Source organism: Pan troglodytes, chromosome 1 (assembly GCF_028858775.2).
Source record: "Pan troglodytes isolate AG18354 chromosome 1, NHGRI_mPanTro3-v2.0_pri, whole genome shotgun sequence".
In the NCBI taxonomy this organism is placed as follows: domain Eukaryota; kingdom Metazoa; phylum Chordata; class Mammalia; order Primates; family Hominidae; genus Pan; species Pan troglodytes.
The window spans coordinates 223582784-223608869 of record NC_072398.2 but is presented as its reverse complement, the minus strand read 5'-3'; the positions used below and the strand labels follow the sequence as shown (position 1 = coordinate 223608869).

Below are 26086 nucleotides of genomic sequence, written 5' to 3'. Positions count from 1 at the left end.
TTTGCATTTTAAAGGTAAGGGAAAACTCAAAGGACCATGTGACTGTATACACATCTGGTGAGACAGTTATCTCAGGCAAAATGTACTGTGTGTCTTCCCTGGGAGGAGAAATAGGAGCTGATTCTAATGGAATGTTTACTATGTGACAGATACTGAGTCAGAAACAGCACAGCAGCTAAGACTGGGTGCTCTGCAGCCACACTGCCCAAGTTCCAGTTCCAATTCAGTGTGAACTCTGTGTTCTTTGGGCAAGTCATCATAATCTCTCTGCCTCCTTTCTCTTCACACGTATTGTGATGGCAACAGCACCACTTGCCTCATGGAGATGCTATGAAGGTTAAGTAAGTTCAAGTGCTTAGAACAGTGCCTAGTGCATAATAAGAGCTCAATCACTGCTGCCTTATTCGACTTTCACTACGACTCTGAGGGAGGTTCTATTTGTGCCCCCATTTCATTACTGAGGAACTTAAATTTTACAGCATCTAAGAGACTTACCCCAAACCCCCAGAGAATAAGTGGGATAGCTGGGATTTGAACTCAATTCTGAGTTCTGCTGGCTTAGCAACCATTCTGTAAAACGTACCAAGGAACAAAACCTTTCTGATCCCAGTTACCAAACTCATGTTGAGCAAAATCACACTCACACAGGAAAAAAAAAAAAAAAACACATGAAACTGTCACCAAAATGGCACTAACCCAACTGTGCTACAGTTTTATTTCCTGCTGGCTTCTCAGTTCTCTAAGCCTTGAGGATCCACGCGCCTTAGGCCATTATTACCCCCTCCCCCATATGCAGTAAGTTCCTGACTCTCCTGATCTTTCCTGTTCTTACTGGGCACCCTCCCCCAAGACCTTCTGCTATTTGTACCTTCTGATTTCAGGCTCTTTATTCTCTGATACACACTGTTGCCAGAATAATCTTCAAAAAGATTGACCGCAACTTTCAACTTTAATTCAATCATACAAATATTTCTTGAGCATCTAGGTGCAAGGCACCATGATGGAGATAATGTGAGTAAGACAGTCCTTGCCTTCAGGAGCTCAATCCAAAAAGGGAGGCGTAAGATAGAATTTCATAAGACAATGCAGAGCCAGAGAAAGGCCCTAAGAGAGGCATGATGTTCTACAGGGGTATTCAAAGGAGAGAGTTATATCCTCCTCAGATTAGAGAAAGATTAATGAAGGAAATTAAGTTTAAAAATGTAGAGCATTTCCACATGGAGTAACAGAAGGGCAGGCATTCTGGGCAGAACACTGCAGGAAGAAACAGCAGACAGGAAGCCTGAGTGTTTGGCAAGGGCCAGAGGTGCAGAAAGAAAAGCAGTAGGGAAGGGGCTTGGAGAAGCTGATTTGGACCACAGTATAAAAGGTCTTGACTCTCAGGCAAGGGGGTTAGTACTGAGTGTGGCTGATGAAATCTCCATAGCTTTGCTCTCCTGTGTGCTTTGCTCAGGGTTGGTTCTCACCATCTCCCCGTCACTCAAGGCCTAGTTCAAGTCTCAGCTTCTTCCTGACGTGTGTCTTGACCGCCCCAGTGTAAAATAAGATCCTCTTCTATTAACAACGACCATCTCTACAATTTATTTGGCAATTAATCACGTAGTGCTTCTAACATCTGTTATCAGTCTTAAATGATTTTTCCTTTTTCTTATTATTTATGATGCGTATTTATGTTTTGACTCCCCAGTGAAGTATTCACTGAACTCTAGTGTGGGGGAGGAGTCTTCCCCAAATCTGGAAGATCACCAGAAAATACCCAGCCTAAAAACAGATTTTGTCAGGTGACTCTGATGACCAGTTGGGTATGCAATCCACTACACCCATGGAATCTGGCACAGGGCCTTGCTATACAACAAAAAATTTGCTATTTTTACAGGTATCTGTGATTTTTCACTTCATATCTCAACAACAAACAGGTGCATCAATGTGCGCGGCCACTAGGAGTACATGAGAGTACCTGCTTTTCAACAACCTCACTTCTACTTAGAACTGATAAACTTTTTTGTAAATATAACGGGTGTGAAGTAATATGTGTATTTTAATTTGCATTTCCCTGTTAGTGAGGCTGCAAAACTTTGCAGACTTTTCAGATTTTCTCAGCTAAAACTACCTGTTCTCATCTTTCACCCATTTTTCTATTGAACTGCTTGTGTCTATTATAGATTTATACAAGTTCTTCATGCATTCTAGATACTAATCCAGTTATGTTATAAATATCTTCTCTCAGTCTGTCACTTTTTTCTCACTTTATGGTTTCCTATAAAACACAGACTTTTTAAGTCTTAATATAGATAAATATATTATCATTTACTTTTTGAGTTGTACTTTTTGTACTATTTCTTATAAACCCTTCCCTACTCAGGGAACATTAAAATGTTCTATTTTCTTACAGTTTTAAAGTCTTGTTTTTCCTGGCTTTAACTTATCTGAAAGTTACAATCTTATTTTATTTTGTTCCCATATGCCAGCTAAGCCCATTGGTCCCAAACCATTTACTGAATAATTGGTTAGTTCCCCACGGATATCACATAGTTCTGCCCCCATTACACTGACGTCTCTATTTTGCATCAATACTACCAGGTCTTAATTACTCTAACTTTACAAGTCTTATCTCATTTGTATAAAGCCTATCTTCCTTGTTTCTTACTCAATTTTCTTGCTATTCTTGGACCTTTATTCTACCACACAAATCAGTCTGCTGGTTCCACAAAAAAATCCTGTTAAAGTTTTGATTGAAATGATATAGCAATGAGAGAGTAAGGGGATATTTATAATGCAGAGTACTTTTTCCATTAACATCGGCGCATCATCTCTCCATTTATCTATGTCTTTTTTTTAGGTCTTTTAATATTTTATTATGTCTTTTTTTAAAAAAAAATAAAGAATTTGCATATCATTTGTTGTACTTACTGCTAGGAATCTTATAAACTATAAGTTTCTGTAGCCACTGTGAACAGCATTTTTTTTTTTAAGAGACAGTCTCACTATGTCATTCAGGTGGGACTCCAACTCCTGGGCCTAAGTGATCTTCCTGCCTCAGTCTCCTGAGTAGCTGCAACTACAAGGTCATCCCACTGCACCCGGCTCAGTATTTTTAATATATTACATTTTCTACTTTGTTGGTGGTGGTCCATAGGAATACTACCAATTTTTAAAAAATCTTTAAACTGTAAAATTTTTCTATATTTTCATTTGCTCCACTAATTAAGTCTCTACATTTTTAATATAAATATATCACCTACAAATCAGTTTTGTCTCTTCCTTTCCATTCCTGTGTCATATATGTGTGTGTGTGTGTGTGTGTGTGTACATATATATTATAGTTTGACAAAGTCATGCTCTGTTACCCAGACTGGAGTGCAGAGGTATGATCATAGCTCACTATAACTTGAACCCCTGGGCTCAAGCAATCCTCCCACCTCAGCCTCCCAAGTAGTGGGACTACAGGCGCATGCCACCATGGCCGGCTAATATTTTTATTTTTTGTAGAAATGAGGTCTTTCTATGTTACCCAGGTTGGTCTTGAAATTTTGGCCTCAAGTGATCCTCCCTCTTTGGCCTCCCAAAGCACTGAGATTATAGGAGTGAGTCACCTCACCTGGCCATATATTTATATACTTTTCTATAAACACACATATATAGGGTCTTTGTCCAATTGTGTCATATAGAAATCTGAGTGAAGAGTCTAATATTAGTGATGACAGTAGGCAACCTTATTTTGCTCTTTATTTTCAGTGAAGGACTGACAGTTTCACCATTAAATATGACGCATAGGGGCTACATGAGTAGCTCACGCCTAAAGTCCCAGAACTTTGGGAGGCTGAGGCAAGAGGATCACTTGAGTCCAGGAGTTAAAGACCACCCTGGGTAATATGGTGAAACACCATCTCAAAAAAAAAAAACAAAAAAAAAAACAACCCAAAAATTATCCAGGCGTGATGGCGTGCACCTGTAGTCCCAACTACTCAGAAGACTGAAGCGGGAGCATCACTGGAGCCCAGGAGGTTGAGGCTGCAGTGAGCCATGATTGCACCACTGCACTCCAGCCTCAGTGACACAGTGAGACTCTGTCTCAAAAAAAAAAAAAAACCATACATATATATATATATATATATATATATATATCATACACACACACACATATATAAATATATATGTCACTTAATAGTTTTTGGGAGTTATTCTTTTTTGCATTAAGCACATGTCCTGTCATTCCTAGTCTTCTATAAGTCATCGTTACAAAGAACACTGCATTTCACCCACTGAATTTTATGCAACTATGAAAACAAATGCACTTGTTTCTCAGTGAGTTATATTACGTGGCAAACTGCATTTTCAAAGACGGCCAAGACAGTATCTCCCACCTCACATAATCTTTAATGTGACCTTGTAACTCCCCATCAAAAGATGGGGTCTTCCAGAGCCCAAGGTGGGAGAATCGCTTGAACCCGGGAGGTGGAGTTTGCAGTGAGCCGAGATTCTGCCACTGCACGCCAGCCTGCGCAACAGAGTGAGAACCTGTCACTAAATAAATAAATAAACAAATAAATATCGGGTCTATAACTGGGTGCAGTGGCTCATGCCTATAATCCCAGCACTTTGGGAGGTTGAGACAAGAGGATCACTTGAACCCAGAAATTCGAGGCCAGCCTGGGCAACAGAGAGAGCCCTCATTTCTACAAAAAATAAAAATATTAGCCAGGCATGGCATCATGCGCCTGCAGTCCCAGCTACTCGGGAGGCTGAGGTGGGAGGACTGCTTGAGCCTGGGAGGTCGAGGCTGCAGTGAGCCATGATGTACCACTGCACTCCAGCCTAAACAACATCTAAACCCTATTCCAAAAAGAAAAAAAAAAAGCCTACTTTCCCTTCCCTTGAGTGTGAATTGGACTTAGTGACTGCTTTGTAAACAATACAACACAGTGTAAGTGATGCTGTGTAAATTTATTTTATTTTATTTTATTTTTGAGACAGAGTCTTGCTCTGTCACCAGGCTGGAGTGCAGTGGCATGATCTCGGCTCACTGCAACCTCCACCTCAACCTTCAGGTTCAAGTGATTCTTCTGCCTCAGCCTCCCGAGTAGCTGGGGCTACAGGCGTGCGCCACCACACAGCAAATTTTTGTACTTTTAGTAGAGACGAGGTTTCACCATGTTGGCCAGGATGGTCTCAATCTCTTGACCTCGTGATCCACCTGCCTCGACCTCCCAAAGTGCTGGGATTACAGGAGTGAGCCGCTGCGCCCGGCCAACGCTGTGTAACTTCTAAGGCTAGGTCAGAAATGGCCACAGAATGCAGCCAACCATCATGCTGTGGGAAGCCCAAGCCAAATGCAGTGGCCAAGTATAGGTACGCCAGGTTTCCATCCCAGTCGAGCTCAGCCTCAGAGTCACCATCACAGCCAGGTGGCAGAAATGTGAGTAAAGAAGATCACAGCTGTTTATGTCACACACAGCCATTTGTGTCTTCCCAGCTGAGGCCCCAGAAATCACGGCACAAAGATAAGACACCCTTACTGCCCCATTCAAAATTCCTGAACCATGGAATCCATAAACAGAACAAAAAGGTTGGATGGGTTGATATGGTATGTCATGCAACGGTGGACAGCTGGAACACAAGACTAGAGTCTCTCATGGTAACTATCTTTGCATTCCCGGGATAACTCCTACTTGGTCACCATGTAGTACTTTTTATACATTGCTGGGTTCAGTTTGGTAATATTCCACTTAAGACGTTTATGTTTTGCTTGGTGAAGGGAGAGATTGGCCTACAAAAAATGTTTCCTTCTTAGATCGTATTTATATGGTTTTGAGATCAAGGTTAAACTTAGCCTTTTAAAAAAAGTTGTGAAGCTTGCCTTCTTTTCCTAGTCTCTGAGAAATAGCTTAAAGATTTGTTAATTAAATATCAGGTATATTCACCTGTAAAACTGCCTGGGGGGCACTGGTGCTGGGAAAGGGGTATTTAAACCAATGATCCAGTTTCTTTCGCTTTTTTTTGAGATGGAGTCTCGCTCTGTTTCCCAGGCTGGAGTGCAGTGGCGCAATCTCAGCTCACTGCAACCTCTGCCTCCCAGGTTCAAGTGATTCTTCTGCCTCAGCCTCCCTAGTAGCTGGGACTACAGGCGCGCACCACCACACCCAGCTAATTTTTGTATTTTTAGTAGAGACGGGGTTTCACCATGTTGGCCTGGCTGGTCTCAAATTCCTGACCCCGTGATCTGCCCACCTCGGCCTCCCAAAGTGCTGGGATTACAGGCATGAGCCACCGTGCCCGGCCAATGATCCAGTCTCTTTAATAATTATTAGCATATTTGGAATCTCTATTCTTGAGTCAATTTTAAGAATTTTGTTGTCTCTTTTGAAATTTCCTATCATAAAACTTTTCACTGTAGCCCTTACATGTGTGGGTTTGTGTATTTAAAATTCTCTCCTGCACTGGCTCTTTGTTTCTAATACTGTTTACTTGTCCTTCTTTTTTACAAGATCAGCCTTGCTGTATTATATTCATATTTTCTTTTTTTTTTTTTTTCCTGCTTCTCGGGTTCAAGTGATTCTCCTGTCTCAGCCTCCTGAATAGCTGGGATTATAGGCGCCCACCACCACACCCAGCTAATTTTTGTATTTTTAGTAGAGGCAGGGTTTCACCATGCTGGCCAGGCTAGTCTCAAACTCCTGACCTCAAGTGATCCTCCGGCCTTGGCCTCCCAAAGTGCTGGGATTACGAGCGTGAGCCACAGCCCCCAGCCTATATTGCTATTTTCACATAATCAGCTTTTGATTTAATGTGGATCATCTCATTTTTTCCTCCCATTTCATTAATATCTGCTATTACCTTTATGTCTCCTTGTTAAAAATTGCTTTCTTTTGTGGTTATTCTTTTTCTATTTTTCTTAATAAAATCTTAGCTTTTTTTTTTTTTTTTTTTTAGATGGAGTCTCGCTCTGTCACCAGGCTGGAGTGCAGTGGTGCCATCTCGGCTCACTGCAACCTCCGTCTCGCGGGTTTAAGTGATTCTCCTGCCTTAGCCACCTGAGTAGCTGGGATTACAGGCACGCGTCACCACGTCCAGCTAATTTTCGTATTTTTAGTAGAGATGGGGTTTCACCATGTTGGCCAGGATGGTCTCCATCTCTTGACTTCGTGATCCGCCCGCCTCGGCCTCCCAGTGTGCTGGGATTATAGGTCTGAGCCGCTGCACCCAGCTTTTTTTTAAAAAAAAAATAGAGGCCGGGTGCGGTGGCTCACGCTTGTAATCCCAGCACTTTTGGAGGCTGAGGCAGGTGAATCACAAGGTCAGGAGATTGAGACCACGGTGAAACCCCGTCTCTATTAAAAATATAAAAAATTAGCCAGGCGTGGTGGAGGGCACCTGTAGTCCCAGGTACTCGGAGAGGCTGAGGCAGGAGAATGGCATGAACCCAGGAGGCGGAGCTTGCAGTGAGCCGAGATCGCACCACTACACTCCAGCCTCGGCGACACAGCGAGACTCTGTCTCAAAAAAAAAAAAAAAAAAAAAAAAGAGACGGAGTCTCACTATGTTCAGACTGGTCTCAAACTCCTGGCCTCAAATGATCCTCTTGCCTCAGCCTCCCAAAGTGCTGAGATTACAGGTTCGTGAGCCTGGCCAAAATCTTAGCTTTTAAATTTCAAATCACCCTACATTTTTAAAAGCAGAGTGTCCCACAGATTCTAATCTGAGATTACTCTCCCACAGTAATTGTTGACTAAACTACTTCCTGATTAACAGTGAGACAGAGAAGAAGAGTCCTTGGGCAATCAAAAACCACAGTAAAATCACAGCACGGTCGACAACCCATACAGCTCCTTACAAGGGTGGGCTAGGTGGCAGCAGACTGGTGCCAACCGTGTCAGGGCCAGGCGGAAGGCTGCTCTGGGTGAGGTGATATGGAGGACCCAGAGCACAGTCCTGAAAGCTTGGCTCCTCACCCCACCCTCCTTGAGAATGGCAATTAGCCCTAGACAGTCACCAAAATATTGCCAAAGCTGGAGAGATGAAGCCCCTGGTCCCTGTGCCACTTCTCTGACTCTGGATAAACCAACTGACTATATGTCGGTTTTCTGGGTTTGCTTTTTGGGGCGTGGGGGAGGGTGGGGGAGTGGCAGAGGTGTTGTTTGAAGTATCATAAAGTTTTCGAAGAAAAAGGAGACTGCAGGCTAAGTTAAAACACTGAAAGAATAGTAAGTGATGGTCAAGAGTGAGAAGGGAGCATGGCTCTGCTGGTAGCGGTATGCCAATATAATCTCTCAGGAGGATGCAAGGCACTGGCTACCAAAGGCCTTAAAAATGCACACACTACTTGAAATAAATATTTCTAGGAATGAATCTTAAGGAAATAACTGCCCCCAGATAAGACAAAGTCACTCATTAAGAAATTTTTTTGCAGCAGTAACCACCCCCGAAAAATACCCCAGAAACTGAAAATAAATGATCAAAACTAGAAGTTGGTTAATAACATTATATCTTTTAAAAATGCAACCATCAAAAATGACTCCATAGATACATGCGTTAAGCAAAAGTAACAGATAAGTTTTAAATAGTCATAAAATAAAAATAAAATTAAAAATTAGGTTATAGAACTGAATGAGGCCATTTCTGTTTAAAATATTTATTGATATATGCCTAGAAACAGTCTGAAGAATATGGGCCAAAATGTTAATTAGTGGCCATCTCTTAGTGATGGAATTACTGATTTTTCTTTTTATTTTCGAGACAGAGTCTCACTCTGTTGCCAGGCTGGAGTGCAGTGGCGCTATCTCGGCTCACTGCAACCTCCAACTTCCTGGTTCAAGCGATTCTCCTGCCTCATTTTCCTGAGTAGCTGGGATTACACGCACACGCCACCACGCCCAGCTAATTTTTGTATTTTTAGTAGAGAGCGTTTCACCATGTTGGCCAGGATGGTCTCGATCTCCTGACCTCATTATCTACCCGCCTCAGCCTCCCAAAGTGCTGGGATTACAGGTGTGAGCCACCGCAGCCGGCCTGATTTTAATTTTCTACTGTAAATTTTTCTGTGTTTTCAAGGGGGAAAAAAATTACTAAAAACAGACCCCTTCCCTTTCCCCCTAACAACTACAAAGCCAAACTTAAATGTACTATGATTTTTAACTGCAGCAGTAGGATTCTGAGTGAGTCAATCCACCAGATTAATAATTTTTTTAAATTGAGACAGGGTCTCACTCTGTTTCCCAGGCTGGAGTGCAGTGGTGTGATCCTGGATCACTAGGGCCTCAACCTCCTGGGTTCAAATGACTACAGGTGTGTGGCACTACACCTGGCTAATTTTTTTATTTTTATTTTTTTGTAGAGACAGGGTCTCACGATGTTGCCCAGACTGGTCTCAAACTCCTGGGCTCAACCGATCCTCCCTCCTTGGCCTCCACAAGTGCTAAGATTATAGGCGTGATGCTGTCCCCAGTCAGATTAATATTTTAAAGAGAAGAAAGCAGTAATGCAACTTTTTTACTTTTTAAGGTGCATTTTTAGGAATAAAGGGGCAACAGGTCTGCAACTTACTCTCAAATGGTTCATGTGGGGGGAAGACCACACACGCACACACACAAAAGGAGGGTTAAATAATGTGATAAGATGTTAATATTTGGAGAATCTGGGTAAAGAATATATGGGAATGCTTTATACTCTTCTTGCAAATTCTTTAAGTTTGAAATTATTTTAAACCAAATGGTTTTTTAAAAAATTATGCATAGAATAACCCAAACTTTTTGAAAGTCAAGGGTTACACACAAAATAAATTTGTGTGTATCTGTATGTGTTTTTGTGAGAGGGAGAATAGTTCAGAATAATTAGAACACGTTGAGAATTTAGAATTCTCTTCCATTTAGTCCAGTGAGGATCTTAAAAAAACCTAAGAAGTACTACGTACATATATAATTTTAGACCGCATTTTCAGCCCAGGCAAGAGTCAGAGCTCATACAACTTTGTGGAGGGGTGAAAAGAACCCTGCCACAAATGTGCTACAGAGCCTGCATCATCTCCACAACAAAACACCCGACACCCGAGGTTCAAAAATCTACTTCATCAAAGATCAAGAATAACTCTGGTTAGAACTGTTAAATCAGTGGAAAGTTAATGAACATGGAGGATGAAGCCCAGAAAGTGCTGCCTGCAGTGTTTGGGGCAGGCATTCGCATTAGGAAACCCTCTGTGGTACAGGCTCTCTCAGTGGCCAACTATTTGGTGATCTGCACATTTTTAGCATAGAACCTTGAAATGATACAGCTGTGCTGGTCATTACGGAATTCTCTTTTTGTGTGACAGAATTGTGACAGGCTCCCAGGACCTAAACCCAGAAGGAAGCAGGACCACATTGCTGCCTATAGAAGGGGATGGAGCAGATTCCAGGACACCGTTCAAACAGAAGCTTCCATCACAGTGCTTTTTGCTACCTTATGAGACAGTTCGCATCTCAACAGCTCTAGGATACAAAGGAAGCACATATATTTATACTTCATAAGGTGGCCAAGGAATCCTACTGTGAACAAAGAATTTCTAAGATAATAAAATCCCACTTTTTTTTTCTATAAAAAGCAAATCTTGTCCCAGATGCAAGCACTTGCAACAGAAGTTCTGTGGGGGAAGCCTACCTCTCAAGGCCCTAGTTCTTGGCTCATCCCCACCCCATGACCTGGACAAGACCTGTGAGGGTGCCATTTTTAGTATCACCGTGCCTCAGTTTCTCCACCTGTGCATGTGGAATGATACTGGCAGCCCTCGTAGACTTATGGGGATGACTGCTGAGCTGATGTCTATAAAATGTTCTTAATTGCAAGGGCGAAAGAGCTATAAATACAAGGTCAAAGCAGCATTTAAAAACCTTTTTAAAGCTGCAGCCACTTCTTTCTTTTGAAACAGAGAACCACAGGGAGGATCAAAGGCGTGCTGCTGTTAACTGCGGCTCTCAAGGCCTTGCCCTCCACCTGGCAGAAACCCTAGAGAGGTCTACCATGATTTTTACCTTGACTAACAAAATCTCAAGACAAGTTGTACAATGGTTTCCTGGAACATTCTGAGTAAAGAAATGGGAAACCAATACAGCTTACCTAGCTTGTTACCTTCTATGAACGCTGGCATTAAAAGTAAAAGGCAGCCTTGGGAGGAAGAAATGCAAACACAGAGGGAGAACACAGCTTCCCCTTGTCTCTCTCTGCCACGAAAGCCTGGCCAAAGTGACTCTACTAGGTTGAAGCAGCCTGCATAATAAAACGCTTAACCTTGGCTAAGTTAACCTCCTCAGCCATTAAAAAAAAGGGGGGGTGGGGGAAGGGCTAGCAAAATCAAGCTTACGGGAAATAAACCTAATCAAAGCCGAGTAGTAACAAAGGGCACCAGAAACATTTCTACTGTATCACATCCCACAGGCTGGCCAAGAGCCCGGAATTTTCATTACAACTTTCAAAGAGAGCGAGAGGAGGAGGAAAAAAGATTTCACAAAAGCATTATCAAGGCCCCAGCCCAGGATGCCCTGCTGTACAACCAAAATTTGTAAGAGGTCAGCCTTTCAGGGAGTCAAAAACCCAGCATGTGGAAACTGGCAGGCCTTTTATATAGTGGGAGGGGTTCTTAAAACGACTACTGTTTCGCACTGAAGTCTCTGAGCTTCACAGATCATTAAAGGTTTCTGAACCACAGAGAAAGGAGGGCAGAGTTAAGGAAATAAATCAAAAGTTCCTCTGGGACGCACAAATGCCTACTTGGAACAGGCTTTCAGCACGAATATCCTCCACATTAAACAACAGGGAGGACTTTTCAAAATAAAAGCAGAAAAGAGATTCATTTTGTTACAAGCAATGCACTTTTTCCTTTTGGTGTAAAGGTTATGTGTGCTATAAAAAATGACTCCTGCCGTGAGTGCTGCGGGGAGGTGGAGGCTGGGCTTGGGGCAGGAGGTGGTGGTGGTCAAAGAAAACAAGTAGAAGTGAATACAATGCCTGAGAATGCTGTGTTTGGGGGTCCCCCAAACAAGTCTAAATGTCCCGCAATGATTTGGGGGTAGGATGTGAGGTAGGAGAATGGTATCAGAAAGGAATTTCTTCTACATTTATTCCTTGCCATCCTTGCCCAAGAACTGAAATCATTTCCCCACAGCCAGAAAGAACTGTCTTCTTTGTGCGTGTGCAACACACACAGTTGCAGATCTGGGGAAAAGAGACTGTGCCGTTTTGAAGGCAGAGCCTCACACTTCTTAAGGAAATATCAGTTGTCTCAAAACCAGCAGAGGGAGTACAACGTTTGAGAAGAGGCATGGCCAACCCGATTCCTGAGGATTCATGTTTAGCCCCGACAATGGTTGTAAAGCTGAGCTATCTACCATAACTTCTGCCCTTGCTCTCCTGTCACCCAGCAATAGTAAACAGAAAGAAAAGCTATACTACCTACTCAGATGGAATTAGCTTGTTCTAACAACCGCATGAGGCAGCAGAGAGCAAAGGAGAACTGTCCACACTTCTGTCGGGATACAGTTCCTGTGAGCAGCACTGTTTTGGGTAGAGGAATAGAAGCAGGGGGAAGGCTCAATGAAAAGCAGAAAGTCCAATTTGGACTGACAGCAAATCCCAAAGCAATGATTTTACCTTAAAATCCAGGGCTCCTAGGCCAGTCTGTGAACAGCTCATTTCCAGAATTTTTGTTTATGAGAGGGCAAAATGGAGAACTCTGTCTTTCGAGCTTTTCTTTCAACAGATGATTTGAAACAAAAGCAGCACACTCATGAAGGCGTATGTCTGCTAAATGGTTGCTATCTTAATCTTTAGCCACAGTTTATCAAAACATGTAGGAATGGGTTGAGAAATTAACTGGTGCTAAGATTATCAGCATGGACAAGTTCCTGGGGAGGGCCTGGCGACATGATCAAAGCTAATGGTCCCTCTCCCAGGAGCAAAGAGCCTACTATTTCATGCATGATGATGCTGGGCTCTGGCACTGGAAATCTTTGCTCAGGTCCATTCTAAGTGTCGAAATGGTGTAATTAATGGTTAGCCTGGGTATGCACTATTCAATCAGGCAATTTTTTTTTTTTTTTTTTTACTAAATCTGAACATTAATGCTTTCTCATTGTGGGAAATGAGAGCTGGGATAAAGACATGCTCAACTCAACAGAACAAACACAACCTATATGTGACTTTATGTTAGTCTAGGAACTGTGCACTGATGCACACCCAGGAGGCACTAAGTTAACACACATGCATGCATACCTGCCTGCCTGCTGGGTAAGGAGGGCTGGGCAGGGGAGGGGGGCCGCCCTGGCTGGGGGACACGGCTGGGGCCATTGTTGCCACTTTCTCCTCTTTGTAGACATCAATTTTTACAAAGGGCCGAATGATAAAGGTCCACAAGACCTCACCCAGAACGGCTGTTGCAGGAAGCAGAGGCCTGAGCAGCCTATAGCCAGAAGCCCAGGCAGGGGGTGTGCCAACTACACAGGCCCACATGAAGAGCCTCCATGAGGAAGACGTTATGGCAAGAATCCTCTAAGTCTCCAAGGGACGAGATCAGAACAATGTATGGAAGGTGAAGTGATACAGATTTCAGCTTAATAAAAGGAAGGCGGCCCGAAAAATGGAACTGTTCAAAACCACAATGGCTTCATTTAATGGGTTCGATGTCCCCAGTCTGCAGGAATGCTGCAGAAGATTCAGGTAGTGAGAAATACCTCAACAGACAAGAAAGCTACTTCAAGGACTTCCTTCGGCAAGGCCTTTCAAACAAGTTTTAACATTGAAAACACCCATCCTTCAAAGAGCTTGAAGCCCCAAGTGTCCATCTTCCAGGATGCACAAGACTCCCCAAGCCTTCATCCTCCCATTACTATTTAATATCCACACTACATTGTTCGGCACTTGGTTTCCCTCCAGTATGCACCGTGGCAGCCAGTCAGACACCCCCAGGGAGCACAACCGCAGCTCACTATTTTTCTCCCCATGCTCAATAAGTTCAGTAAGTGCTTGATGATTGACTAGCATCAGGAATAAACTAGGAGCATTTTACATTCACACTATCTAGTTAAACATTCCAAATGACAGATTTCCAGAAAAATGTTGCAACAAATATAAGTATTTATAGACATGCCTGGTAAGGTATGTAGCATTTGGAGAAATAATAACTAGAACAGAGTACTGTACAAAAGAAAATAGTACACTTTTGTATGAGTCTAAGATATAATGGACAAATGGGTATTCCTATTCGTAAACATGGACATCTTAATAAAAATACAAAATTACTACATAAAGAAGCATTACATCCTTCAACTCATCTGGTGGCCATAAAATGGACAGAGGCATGTGGACTTTTCTCCTGAGTCACCTGATAGATTTACAAGATCAAAAGAAATAAGGGCTTCAAGTCTTTTTTTTTTTTTTTTTTTTTTTAAGAGATGGGGTCTTGCTAGCTTGCTCGGGCTGAACTAAAGATATCCTCCTGCCTCAGCCTCCCAGGTAGTTGGAACTATAGTACGAGTATCTACCCTGCCCTGCTAGAACTTCAAGTTTTGATGGGCAAATTCACCCCAGAGGACAGGACAAATGCCAGTATTCTGGTTAATAGCCCCAGATGAGCCAGCTTCCCACCCATCTCCCATAAGGTGGTAGACACATAAGGGAAGCCACCTCGGACCTTTCAGGTCAACCCATCTACCAGGTGATACTACAGAGTGAGCTTTGGATACATGACATGGAAACAAATGGCCAGCTGAGTCCCACCTAAATTCCTGATCTACAAAATTATTAAAACTATAATATTTATAGTTTTAAGCCAGTAAATTACATATACTAAAAGGTTTTGGTTTTTAGAAATTTATTTAAAAGTTTTAGGGTTTTTCTTTTTAGGCTCACATTATCCAAAACGTGTAGTTTGCCCCCAGTTCACTGGCTCTGTGCTTTACTTTGCGAAACTAGCCATCTATACAGATTCATCGGGCCTATTTCCTTTAGAACTTAATCCTATTGTTCCACAAATTACAGATTCTCGCCAAATGAAAACACCTCCCTCGACAACTTAAGGCCACAAACCTCTGACATAATTCAATGTGTCTCATTAGCACATTTCCAAAACAGAGCACTTGTGGGAAGAAGAACCAAGTTCTGATCTTAGAAGCCCTGTGCCTAAGTCAATAACCACCAAATCCCAAAGGTGCTGGATAGATGCTGCTCCGGCCCCGAAAATAATCAAACACACAAAAGTTACTATTAATATTTCTTGCCAAACAACAATCACAAAAATCCAACTCCTGCACATGGGAACAAAGCGACAATGGCAGCAGCTGCAAATACATAAGCGAAGCATCACTGAAGAAAGTCTCCAGCTTAATATTGCTCCCAACACCCTCTGTGGTGGTTCACTCATACAGCAAAGACATGGGATAAAAAATTCCACAGACTGTTTTCAAGATAATAAAATGGCATATGATGATGACTCACTAACAGACTAAAAGGAAAAAATATCCGTCAACAGTCATAGGAAGCTTACAAAGCTGCAGAGATCTGGCACCACTAAAGCTCCTCCACCTCCCCTGGCTCTCACCTCCAGTACACACATGTATGTGGGACATACAAAGTGTGTGTGTTCATGTGCACACCCTTTAGGGATTAATTTGAAGCCAAGTTGCAATTGGCTAATGGCTTACTCTACTGCTTAAGACAGTATTTTATTCTTGACTGGCTCAATAAACCTGCTGAGAAAAATAAACAATGGATTTCAATCTTATAAATAATCTAGAACACAGAACCGCTGCGCAAACAGGAGAGTTGATTTACTGCGCACGATAAACAGAACAGGAAGGACCAGTGTGGCAGAGTGAACCCCAAGTCCTAGTCCCATTGTCCTGGGACAGTAGAGTTCACAGGGGTTTTCCATCTATTACACAAAGTCTAAGGCCTGGGATATCCAGGTTTCAAACTGGTCTTAAAAAGAGCATTTCAAAGCAGATCAGGTGGAGAAGCTTTGGTGGTGCCAGATCTCCGAAGCTTTGTAAGCTTCCTATGACTGTTGATGGATTTTTTTTCCTTTGGTCTGTTAGATTTTGCTCACACTGAAGAGCAAAAGATGAGGAAAATGTTCGTTTAAAAACAATGAAGAGTTTTCACGTCTTAGGACCATTAATTATCTACCCATGATTACAATGTATTTCGAACCCATTATTTATACATGCGTGAACACACACACACACACTTCATTTTAAGCAAATAAAAAGTAAGGGCTGTTACAGGACTCTAAGGGTGCCATAAAGAGGTATTAAAATGAGGTCCCTGCCCAGAAGGCTTTATATTCTATATAAATACATATATGCATTCATGCACACATGTGTACAGAATAAAAATGCATGGAAAAGAGGAATCAGAGTCAAGTCCAAGAATAAAATAAAATAAATTTTAATTTTGTTTTTTGTTGTTGTTGTTGTTTTTGAGACTACTCTGTTGCCCAGGCTGGAGCATAGCAGCGTGATCTTGGCTCACTGCAGCCTCGACCTCCTGGGCTCAAGTGATCCTCCCACCTCAGCCTCCCGAGTAGCTGTAACTACAGGTGCGTGTCACCATACCCAGCTAATTTTTTGTATTTTTTGTAGAGATGGGGTTTCACCATGTTGCCTAGGCTAGACTTGAACTCCTGGGCTCAAGTGATCCCCCCACCTCAACCTCCCAAAGTGCTGGGATTACAGACATGAGCCACTGTTCCTGCCCAATCTTAATTTTAAGAGGGTGGAACAAAACCCAACTCTGCTGAGATGAAATGGGCCCTTTGTGTAACAGCAACCAGCCTGGGGAGGAGCAGAGGCAGCCCCAGCAAGACCGTTAGAAATGAGGGAACTTTAGCAGGGCACCATGGCTCATGCCTGTGATCCCAGCACTTTGGGAGGCCAAGGTGGGTGTATCATCTGAGGTCGGGAGTTCAAGACCAGCCTGGCCAACACGGTGAAACCTCATCTCTACTAAAAATACAAAATTAGCCAGGCGTGGTGGCGCATGCCTATAATCCCAGCCATTCGGGAGGAAGAGGGAGGAGAATTGCTTGAACCCGGGAGACGGAGGCTGTGGTGAGCTGAGATTGTGTCATTGCACTCCAGCCTGGGCAACAAGAGTGAAACTCCATCTCAAAAAAAAAAAAAAAAAAAAGAAATGAGGGGACTCAGATACCTTTCAGAGAAGACCCCTGGCCCACCTGGCCCCTTCACTAGCGGCCATGAAGGTAAGCACCCTTATTCACCTCAGACATCCCATCCTAGACAGCACAGGCCTGGGGTTACCAAAAGCTCCCCCAAAATCCCAACTTTGTCAACTAGGATAGTTTAGATATTTCAATAGTCGACCGGGCGTGGTGGCTCACACCTGTAATCCCAGCACTTTGGGAGGCAGAGGCAGGCGAATCACGAGGTCAAGAGATCAAGAGCATGCTGGCCAACATGGTGAAACCCCATCTCTACTAAAACTCTACTAAAAATACAAAACTCAGCTGGGCATGGTGGCGCATGCCTGTAGTCCTAGCTACTTGGGAGGCTGAGGCAGGAGAATCACTTGAACCTGGGAGGTGGAGGTTGCGGTGAGCTGAGATCACGCCACTGCACTCCAGCCTGGGCAACAGAGGGAGATTCCGTCTCTAAATAAATAAATAACATTTCAATAGTCAAATCCTGGGGATTATGATACCACAATTGAGAGGATTCAGAAGAAGGATTTAAGACACTTGAGCAGAACAAAGAATTATATTTCCAAAGTGGGGGGGTCGGTGGGGGGAAGAAACATGGGCCATTAATACTGAAACTTAATTAAAAAATTAAACATCTCAGAAAACTTAGCTTAATGAAATTCTGGTATCCCAAAGGAAGGTTGCTCCTGTTTGCTTTTCCTATTTACCTAACACAATTAATGGTTTTCAAATTATACATGACAGGAAAAAAAAAATCTTACTGGGAGTAGGGGGATGCCTTTCCCATGCTGAGCAGCTGGGACTGAGACTGAGGTTAATGCTTTGCTTTACTTTTCAAAACAATACTATTAATTTTTACTCTATTTTCCTAAGTATTACTCAAGGGTATAGTTTCAAATAAGATTAAAAATGAACTAGTTATTCAAGGATTATAATTTCAGATATATTTTGAAACTTAGTTTTAATGTCGGTTTCCTAACAGACTAGATAGATATATTTTTAAAATATCAGCAAACTAGTTTTCAAAGTCAGAATAGATCTTACAAGGCTAAAAAAGAATCTATGATATAAAATATAAGCTCCAAGTGGATAAATCCATTGACTGTTAACCACAGTAACCACAACTTGTAAGTCTTTCTAAAGACCAATTCAAACCTTCCATTTGTTTTACTAGCTAATAAAATGGTGGAGACTATTTAGGCCTCAAAGTCATAAATGTCTCCATCTAAAAGTCATCCAGGTAACCAAGACACAGCCAAATCATAAGAAATATAGGTTAGCAAATACCAACAGCAAATAAATCCCTGCAAGCAACATTTTGTTCAATAACACTTTAAAAGCCCCAAGCATACTTCATTTGAGTGCAGTTTCTATAAGTAATACATTTCAAATAATTAAAGCATTCTCATGCCATCCCCACTAGTTTTCATATGTAGGATAACGCCAAGGTCAGGCTGTTTACACTGAGAACGGCAACTGTCCAAGGCCCTTGGTTTAAAAAGTCACCCAATTTTTTAATACCTCCTTTTCTTTCCAACACCAGCACCAAAAGTCTCTTACGTACTTCACTTACACAAGGGAATATCAGCCAGTCTCTCATAGATTACCCTCACTAAAACTGGACCACTGCCCAGGCAAATATCCCTATAGTTCAGACTATCACAATTAATAGATTCAAGCCTCGGCTCCATTTTAATGGGAACAAACTCTCAGCACAGGAATAGCTATAGGATCACAGTACTTACTGCCAAAATGCAGTGCCTGTTTCTACTGGCAATCACTTTGGCCTCAAATGGAAAATTCCAACTGTTTATATCTATGTGAGCACAAATTATTAAGAAAAACAGTATGGCACATAAATGTCTTTCCTCTTACCCATCTTGCCAGCCCCTCAAATAACTTATATTTCTTTTTCATACATAAGGAATGCCAATAAAAGAAAGCAATGCCCGAAAACACTGTGGTATTAAACCTTTATGACTATGTAAACTTCAGTTAACAAGAGAAGGCCATCCTTCCACATAAAAAGGCTTATTAGAAACTGAAATAGAATCTGGCAAGGTCTAACTCAGACTGCATGCCACAAGGTAAAGAGAACAAGAGCTTTTGTATCAAGTAAGACAGGAGTTACAATCATGTTTCTAGAAAAACATGGGAGTGGGAATTGAGAAGAAAACTATATTGAGAAGTCCTGGCTCACGGCCGGGCGCGGTGGCTCACACCTGTAATCCCAGCACTTTGGGAGGCCAAGGCGGGCGGATCACAAGGTCAGGAGATCAAGACCATCCTGGTTAACATGGTGAAACCCCGTCTCTACTAAAAATACAAAAAATTAGCCAGGCCTGGTGGCGGGCGCCTGTAGTCCCAGCTACTCGGGAGGCTGAGGCAGGAGAATGGCGTGAACCTGGGAGGCGGAGCTTGCAGTGAGCCGAGACTGCATAACTGCAGTCCAGCCTGGGCGACAGAGCGAGACTCCATCTCCAAAAAAAAAAGAAAAGAAATCCTATTATTGACAATGGAAATAAGCCCAGATACTTTTCTGTTTGAAATATTTTGCAATAATTAGAAAAACAAAATCAAGCCCTAATAGTGAAACTTTACAATTTTAACAGAATAAAGACAGTATCGTTTTAAGAATGATATACTATGTAGGCTCAGAATTCTGCAAGTCTGCATCACTGTAAATAGCGGTGCTTCCTAAACTTTACAGTACTGTGGAATCCTCTGGGGGGTCCGTTAAAATGCAGATTCTGGCTCAAGAGACAAGGACAGGGCCTGAGAATCTTCCATTTTAACCAGTGATGAGAGTGCTGGCCTGAGGAGCACACTGTGAGCAGTGAGGATAGACAACGTTTGCAGAAGAGGGACAAGGTTTAAAACCAGAGATCTTCTAATGTACTGGTATGTGGCCGTGACACATTTGCACATTCTCAGTAGCATCGACCGACTAAGGAAGTCCATACTTTGTTATGCAACATTAGATTAAGCATTAATGAGGCTAGGAAAATTGTTTATTTAAGGTTATAACCTGAAATTAAATAAAACTTCAGGCTGGAAGCTCATATTGAATACTAGAATCATTTTTAACCTCTTAATATTAACAGAAACCTGATTACTCAGTCTTAAAGCCCTTTCTCAATAGCATTTATTCTCTGCTGCAGGAATATGGTCTATGCAAATGACATTTTGCCTGAAGAAAAAAGTACAGTTAATGGCCAGTAGTTACGTACGTATTTAATAGAATTCATTCCCAGAAATGTGGCTGAGAAAGAAAGGTGGTTGATTTTCATGTTATTTATTAAATTAAAAATTTAAATCTCTAATACCTTTCATCCCATTACTTAAAGTTAAAAACGTCAAAACTGGCTGCCCTTTCACTGGGCCCTTGGTGCCATTCAAACAGTGACACATTTCCAATAGAGAAAATGAAGATAGAAGGCAGGCTTCCCTTCCCATTAACTTTGAACTTTCAAGTCCCTATCTGTCTTCCTACAAGACTAAATTATAAGAAGAGCCTCCTCTTTGGTCCCACCCTATACATACTTCGGTAGCACAGCCCTCACTTCTCTTCTTAAAAGCCTTAAATGGGTCCCATCCCCACACTCACCCATATACATTCTTTGGAGGGAGTTCAAGGTCCCCCAAAATCTACCCTGCAGCTATAATTTGGGCCCAAGTTCTACTGCATCCGCTTATGCAACCTCCTTTCCAACCATGCTCATGTACTTGCTGGGCACGTTTTACAATTTCCTGTCTCCGTGCCTTTGTTCATAGTATTTCCTATGGCTGGAAAGTTGCTTTTCCTCTACCCTCCCAACCTGGGCCTGTCAAAAATGAATCCTTCCTTCAAAGCCCAGTTCAAACACCGCCCCTCCAATTAGCTTTCCAGGAGCCTCTGTGCTCACTTTGTGGGGCCTGAACCTCCACCCACCAGGGCCCTCAGCACATTCTACCAAGTATGGCAGGTATGTAAATGTCGTGCTGGCTCCCTGCAGGGCAGGGATGGCACCTTGCTTCTGTTTATAGATACCCTACCCATTGCAGTGCTCAGTGGGCACCCAGAACTTTAAAAATTTGAACTATACACAAAATTTAGTTCTGATAATGGGAAGTGAATGAAAATGAGTTTCTGGTATAGTAAGTATCAATGCACCACCAACTGGGATTACAAACGACACAAGCTTAATCTTCACTGGGCTAGGTGCTCAAAAATAAAAAGAAAGAGACGAGAAAGACAGCCAAAGCATGTCCCCTTTCACCTTCCATCTCTCTCCAGGGGCTAACACTTTGGGAACACCTCTTGGCTACCAAGCTGGGGTAGATCACATTGTCTTCTCACCAATCTTAGTTGCACCAGAGACAAGCAACGGCAGGTCACTGAGGAAGCGCTCCTGGACTACGACCCAGTGCCAGCTGAATTTGTCTAAGTAATAGGAGACACAGCTATAAACAAAGGCCAGGATTCAAGGGACAATCATCCAGGTGCCAGACACAAAAAGTCTTTGGTTCAAATAACCGATATGTCCTCAGAGAAGAGATATGTCACCACTGCTTGAATAATTATCTCATGATTTTGAAGAAAACTGCAATGTATAGACAAATCAAACAAAAAATTATTTTTGGATCATCCACGATTTTGTGTTATTCCTAACATGGATTCACCTTTAGGTAATTAAGATTCTCTATTAGGCCTCCTACTTTTTCAGGCATTACCTTAACATCAAAGCTCATGTACCATCCATCTACCCAACAATAAGTGGCAGGGCTCAAAGCAGAATCAAGAGGCCTAGTTCTCCACTGTCCTCCCAAAAGTTCAGACACTGGGCGCTCTGTGACTTATACAAATATACTAACACTTAAGACTCTGATGTGGTTTATGACAAACAGTGGCTTGACAGAGAAGAGGTATACAGCCAAGGTGAATCTAAAATGCTCCACCCGTATTCCTGACTACATTTCACCTACTAATTATATACTTTATAAGCATATTGAGGGGAGGTAAATGGTTATAGAGAAACAGAGAATGGGAAAAAGTATAATAAACTACAGGATATTTGCACAACCATGACACTAAAAGATTTGACTTGTAGTTATTCTCTTGGGTACCCTGAGGTTAACACGTAATACCCATTCAACTAAGCCTCTATAAACAGTTGGGTTTTCCGCAATCACAGCCACTATTCCCACTTCAGTGGGCAGCAGTGTTCAGAGAAAAGCCAGATTTAGCTCTTGTGCAATAAACACCAGAAACCAAAAGAGCTAGGAAAGCTGTTTACGTCTATGCCCACCAGGAACCCTTCTCTGCTATAACCGCATGAATGAACTGGTAAGAGTGAGGTCTCAACAAAGCCTCAAGATGGACGTTGTTAACTAGTTGCTGCCCTCCAAGTTTTTGGCAAGACAGATTAATGAAAAACAGGTAACTTCTTTTTATACAGGCTCAGTATATTTACAAGCAGAAAGGAATTCTGTACTCTTCAAAGCATTTAGCTATCACCTTATGTAGTATTTAAGGTAGACAGGAAGAACAATCATTTCCAAGTATTTCTATGCACTCTTTACAAACATTATCTCATTTAAATTCTCAAAATAATCAAAAGGGTAGGAATTATCACCCCATTTTACAAACACAGAAATTAAAGGACAGAGGGGATGAATAATCTGCCTAAGGTTCCAGAGCAAGTAAGTAGCAGAGAAGGCAAGAATCATCACTTCGTTCTCAGGCACTGCAGCAAGTAACGATGTACAGGCATTTTATAACGACCACAGCACCTACACAATTCTCATGCAGAGAAACACCATTTTACAGAAAATAACTTCCCAGTGTCGTCAAGATTTGACCTGAGCTTTCCAATGAACAGCTCAAGGCAGACTGCACAGTTAAAAAGAGATCATCAAGTACTATAGTTACCAGTAAGGCCAAGAACAGAACACAGGTCTGCTGACCCTTGCACCAATGCCCAATCAGGCATGTTCTTTTGGATGCTGACACCCTTCTCAAGTTCCAAGTCACTTGCGAATAGCAAAGAAATGAGTTAATAATTCTGGTAGACAGAAGAAAATGTAAGCCAGGCATGGTAGCGTGCACCTGTAATCCCAGCTATTCAGGGGAGGATCACTTGAGCCCAGGAGTTTGAGACCAGCCAGGGCAACAGAGTTAGATCTTGTCTCATTAAAAAAGAGAGAGAGAGAAAGAGAGAGAGAATGTGAAAAGTATCTATATTAGAGGGATTTGCTATCAAAAGGGGCATGACTATAAGAATTCTACCCAGCAAGTTCTGAATCAACAACACTGGTACATGCAAATCTCATCTTCTGCAGCAAAAAGTAAAAAATGACCTCTGCCCTCCCCTCCCTGTGGGCTGTGAATGATTAGCTTGGCTATGTTGATAACTAGAGAAAATAAGAAAACACAAGATGAGTGCCTCTCCCAGCTCATTATAATACTTACAGATTTACCCTACTACCAAACTCCTCCAGTGCAATGCAAAAGACAGCAAGGATACTATGAATATTTAGCAAATGTCAGGCATAATAAATCCTCCATTGCTGCAAACAACTCTCTCATTAGTTCCAATGATGGTGACTGATGAAGACTTTGGAAATAGGAAGACTGCTGGGTGCTAGAGAAGGGAGAAGAGCTACAGCGTGGGAAACTGTGAAGGCGGAGGAGTGATGGGGAAAGGTCTCAGCGAAGAGGCTAGTGGAAAAGACAACCAGAGAACTAGCTCAAAAGGTTGGTGTACTGAGAATGCCTCTGAAGGAGAAAAAAGGCTATTTATTTACGGAGTCACACATCATCAATAAGAAGGGAAAATCAAGAGCAAAAAGAAAAACAGAGTAGAAGAACTTAACTAGGTTAAAGGTTACTCACATCTGCTTCCACTACGGAGATAAAACACTAAGTAAAATTACCCAGCATTTCCAAATGCCAGATGGTAGAATTTAGATTTAATGCTTAATCTTCCAATTATAAATTTATTTTTCAAAACTGAAAGATAAAATAATTGCCAAGATAGTTCTGTATCAAATTCTTCATGGTTTGCAACTTTTAGCAGAGCAGAGACAGAACTTGAGAGGCTACAATCTGAGTGATCAGGAGAAATCTACTCACTGATCTCTTTTTTACTCAGCCAAACCAAACTTCCTACACTCGGGCAAAGGCATTTTAATTTTTAATCATATCAAACTTCAAGTCACTGAAATCCCCAGAAAACTTAAAATATGTATCTCAATATTCCATATTAAATAACTCTACCACCCTGTTCTGGGAAGGGTAAGAAATAAGTTGATTATATAGATTGGCATCATAATACATCTTAGTTTAATGTTCATAAACAGGTTTCTCTCTCTCTGTTTTTTACCATTCTCAATATGATCCATCCTAGCATATGAGATGCGTAATACTTAAATTTAATTGTCATTGACTGATGCAAATCATCCATTTGTATATACAAGACTATACCTGAAATCACAAAACCCTTCTTCCCCATGAGTTATCACTGTCCTTGAGGTACTATACAGTAAGTGTCCAGAAAAACAGCTCATTTTTAAAAAGACAGAATTAAACAAGAGGAAATCAGTAAACAACACCCAATTAAAAAATTAAGCCAAAAAACCCAAATTATCCGCATACTTTTATAGTAGATATTCTTCCATCCATCTCCCACCTCCACTCCCTAAAAAAGCAGCTCAATGTCTAGGCAAATTAAACATGGATCACTCCTCCCAAAGTCCTGAAGAGTGTTTCTGGTTAATGAGTCCTCCCTTCGCCTTCAGACAGTGGAGTGGCTGCTCCAACTCCATCCCATCTGCCCTATCCCGTGGCCTAGCCAGAGGGAAGACTCTCTCCCCATCTGCCTCTACACCACCAGGGAGGAGATGAGGAGGGAGGCAACCATAGGGAAATGAGAATGAATCCCTTCCCCGCATTCTCTTCATATAATTTCACTCTGTATTTTCCTCAGCAAATCCTTCTACCTCACGTTTATCGGGCACATTTGTCAGCTCTGACCCCCAGCTTTGTGAAATACTAAGTAGTTTTTTGTAAAGCTCCATTTAAGCAATTTATAAGATCCCCTTGTACATCTGTCCAGTGGAAAGTGCAAACTCTCAGGGCTAGAATATTAAAGAGTTAAAACTCCTCTTCAAAACAGAGCAACATTGAAAAATGGAAAAAATCTCCCAGAACTCAAAGTATAATAAGCCACAAACCTCTGGTTTGGTTGATGATTTCTGCCAATTACCAAATTCAAACTAGTGATAAAATGCTATTTCCTATTCCAGCCACTATGTTTAAAATTTGATGTTAACTCTCCAACAATCCTTCCCCCACAACTAACCCTCTGTTCCCAAAGACCTTTCTGTTCTTAGAGTTACAACAGAAGTCTATGTTCTCCAGGCGGATAAGCATAATCTGTCACTTTACTATCTAAAAATCATGAACTCAAATGAAAAGTCAAGGGAGTAAAACGGAGAGAATTCTGGAGGCCAGCCCGAGTCTGAGCACAGCGCAGGGTTAAAGGAAACCATTTCATAAGATCAAATGTGGAGAGGCAGCAGGAGCAAAGAGGAAAAAATCAAGTTACATAAAGTCCAATTGTACTCACTGTTTCCTTATTGGGAAGCAGCTCCTTTCTAATTCTGAAGAAGTTCTTCCCGTACTGCCTGAGTCCCTTAACGAAGCGTTTCTGTGATAAAAAGAAACAAATGGGATGTAAAAACCAAAAACAAAACAGGATGTCAGCAAAGCAAAGATATCTACAATCAGCAGAATAACAACCACAAAAAAAGTCTCGGCTAGGGAATACTGCTGAGGCTCGGAGAGTATGTCAGCAGCTCAGCTGGGACCCACTGGCCAGGGCAGGCCCCAGCTACCTTCATCAGGACCCCAATCCCACCCACCAG

The 26086-nt window shown here is 42.0% G+C and overlaps 1 protein-coding gene across 18 annotated transcripts in view; it reads right to left on the bottom strand.

Annotated features, from left to right (window-relative positions):
• The window catches only part of RERE (arginine-glutamic acid dipeptide repeats), a 464385-nt gene that overhangs the window by 44009 nt on the left and 394290 nt on the right, over nucleotides 1–26086 (bottom strand). For all 18 annotated transcript variants that reach the window (XM_001159509.7, XM_009447680.5, XM_054662477.2 and 15 more), the window contains one exon: nucleotides 25789–25869. In XM_001159509.7, coding sequence (XP_001159509.2) covers nucleotides 25789–25869 — 81 coding nt within the window. The remainder of the gene's footprint in view (nucleotides 1–25788; nucleotides 25870–26086) is intronic.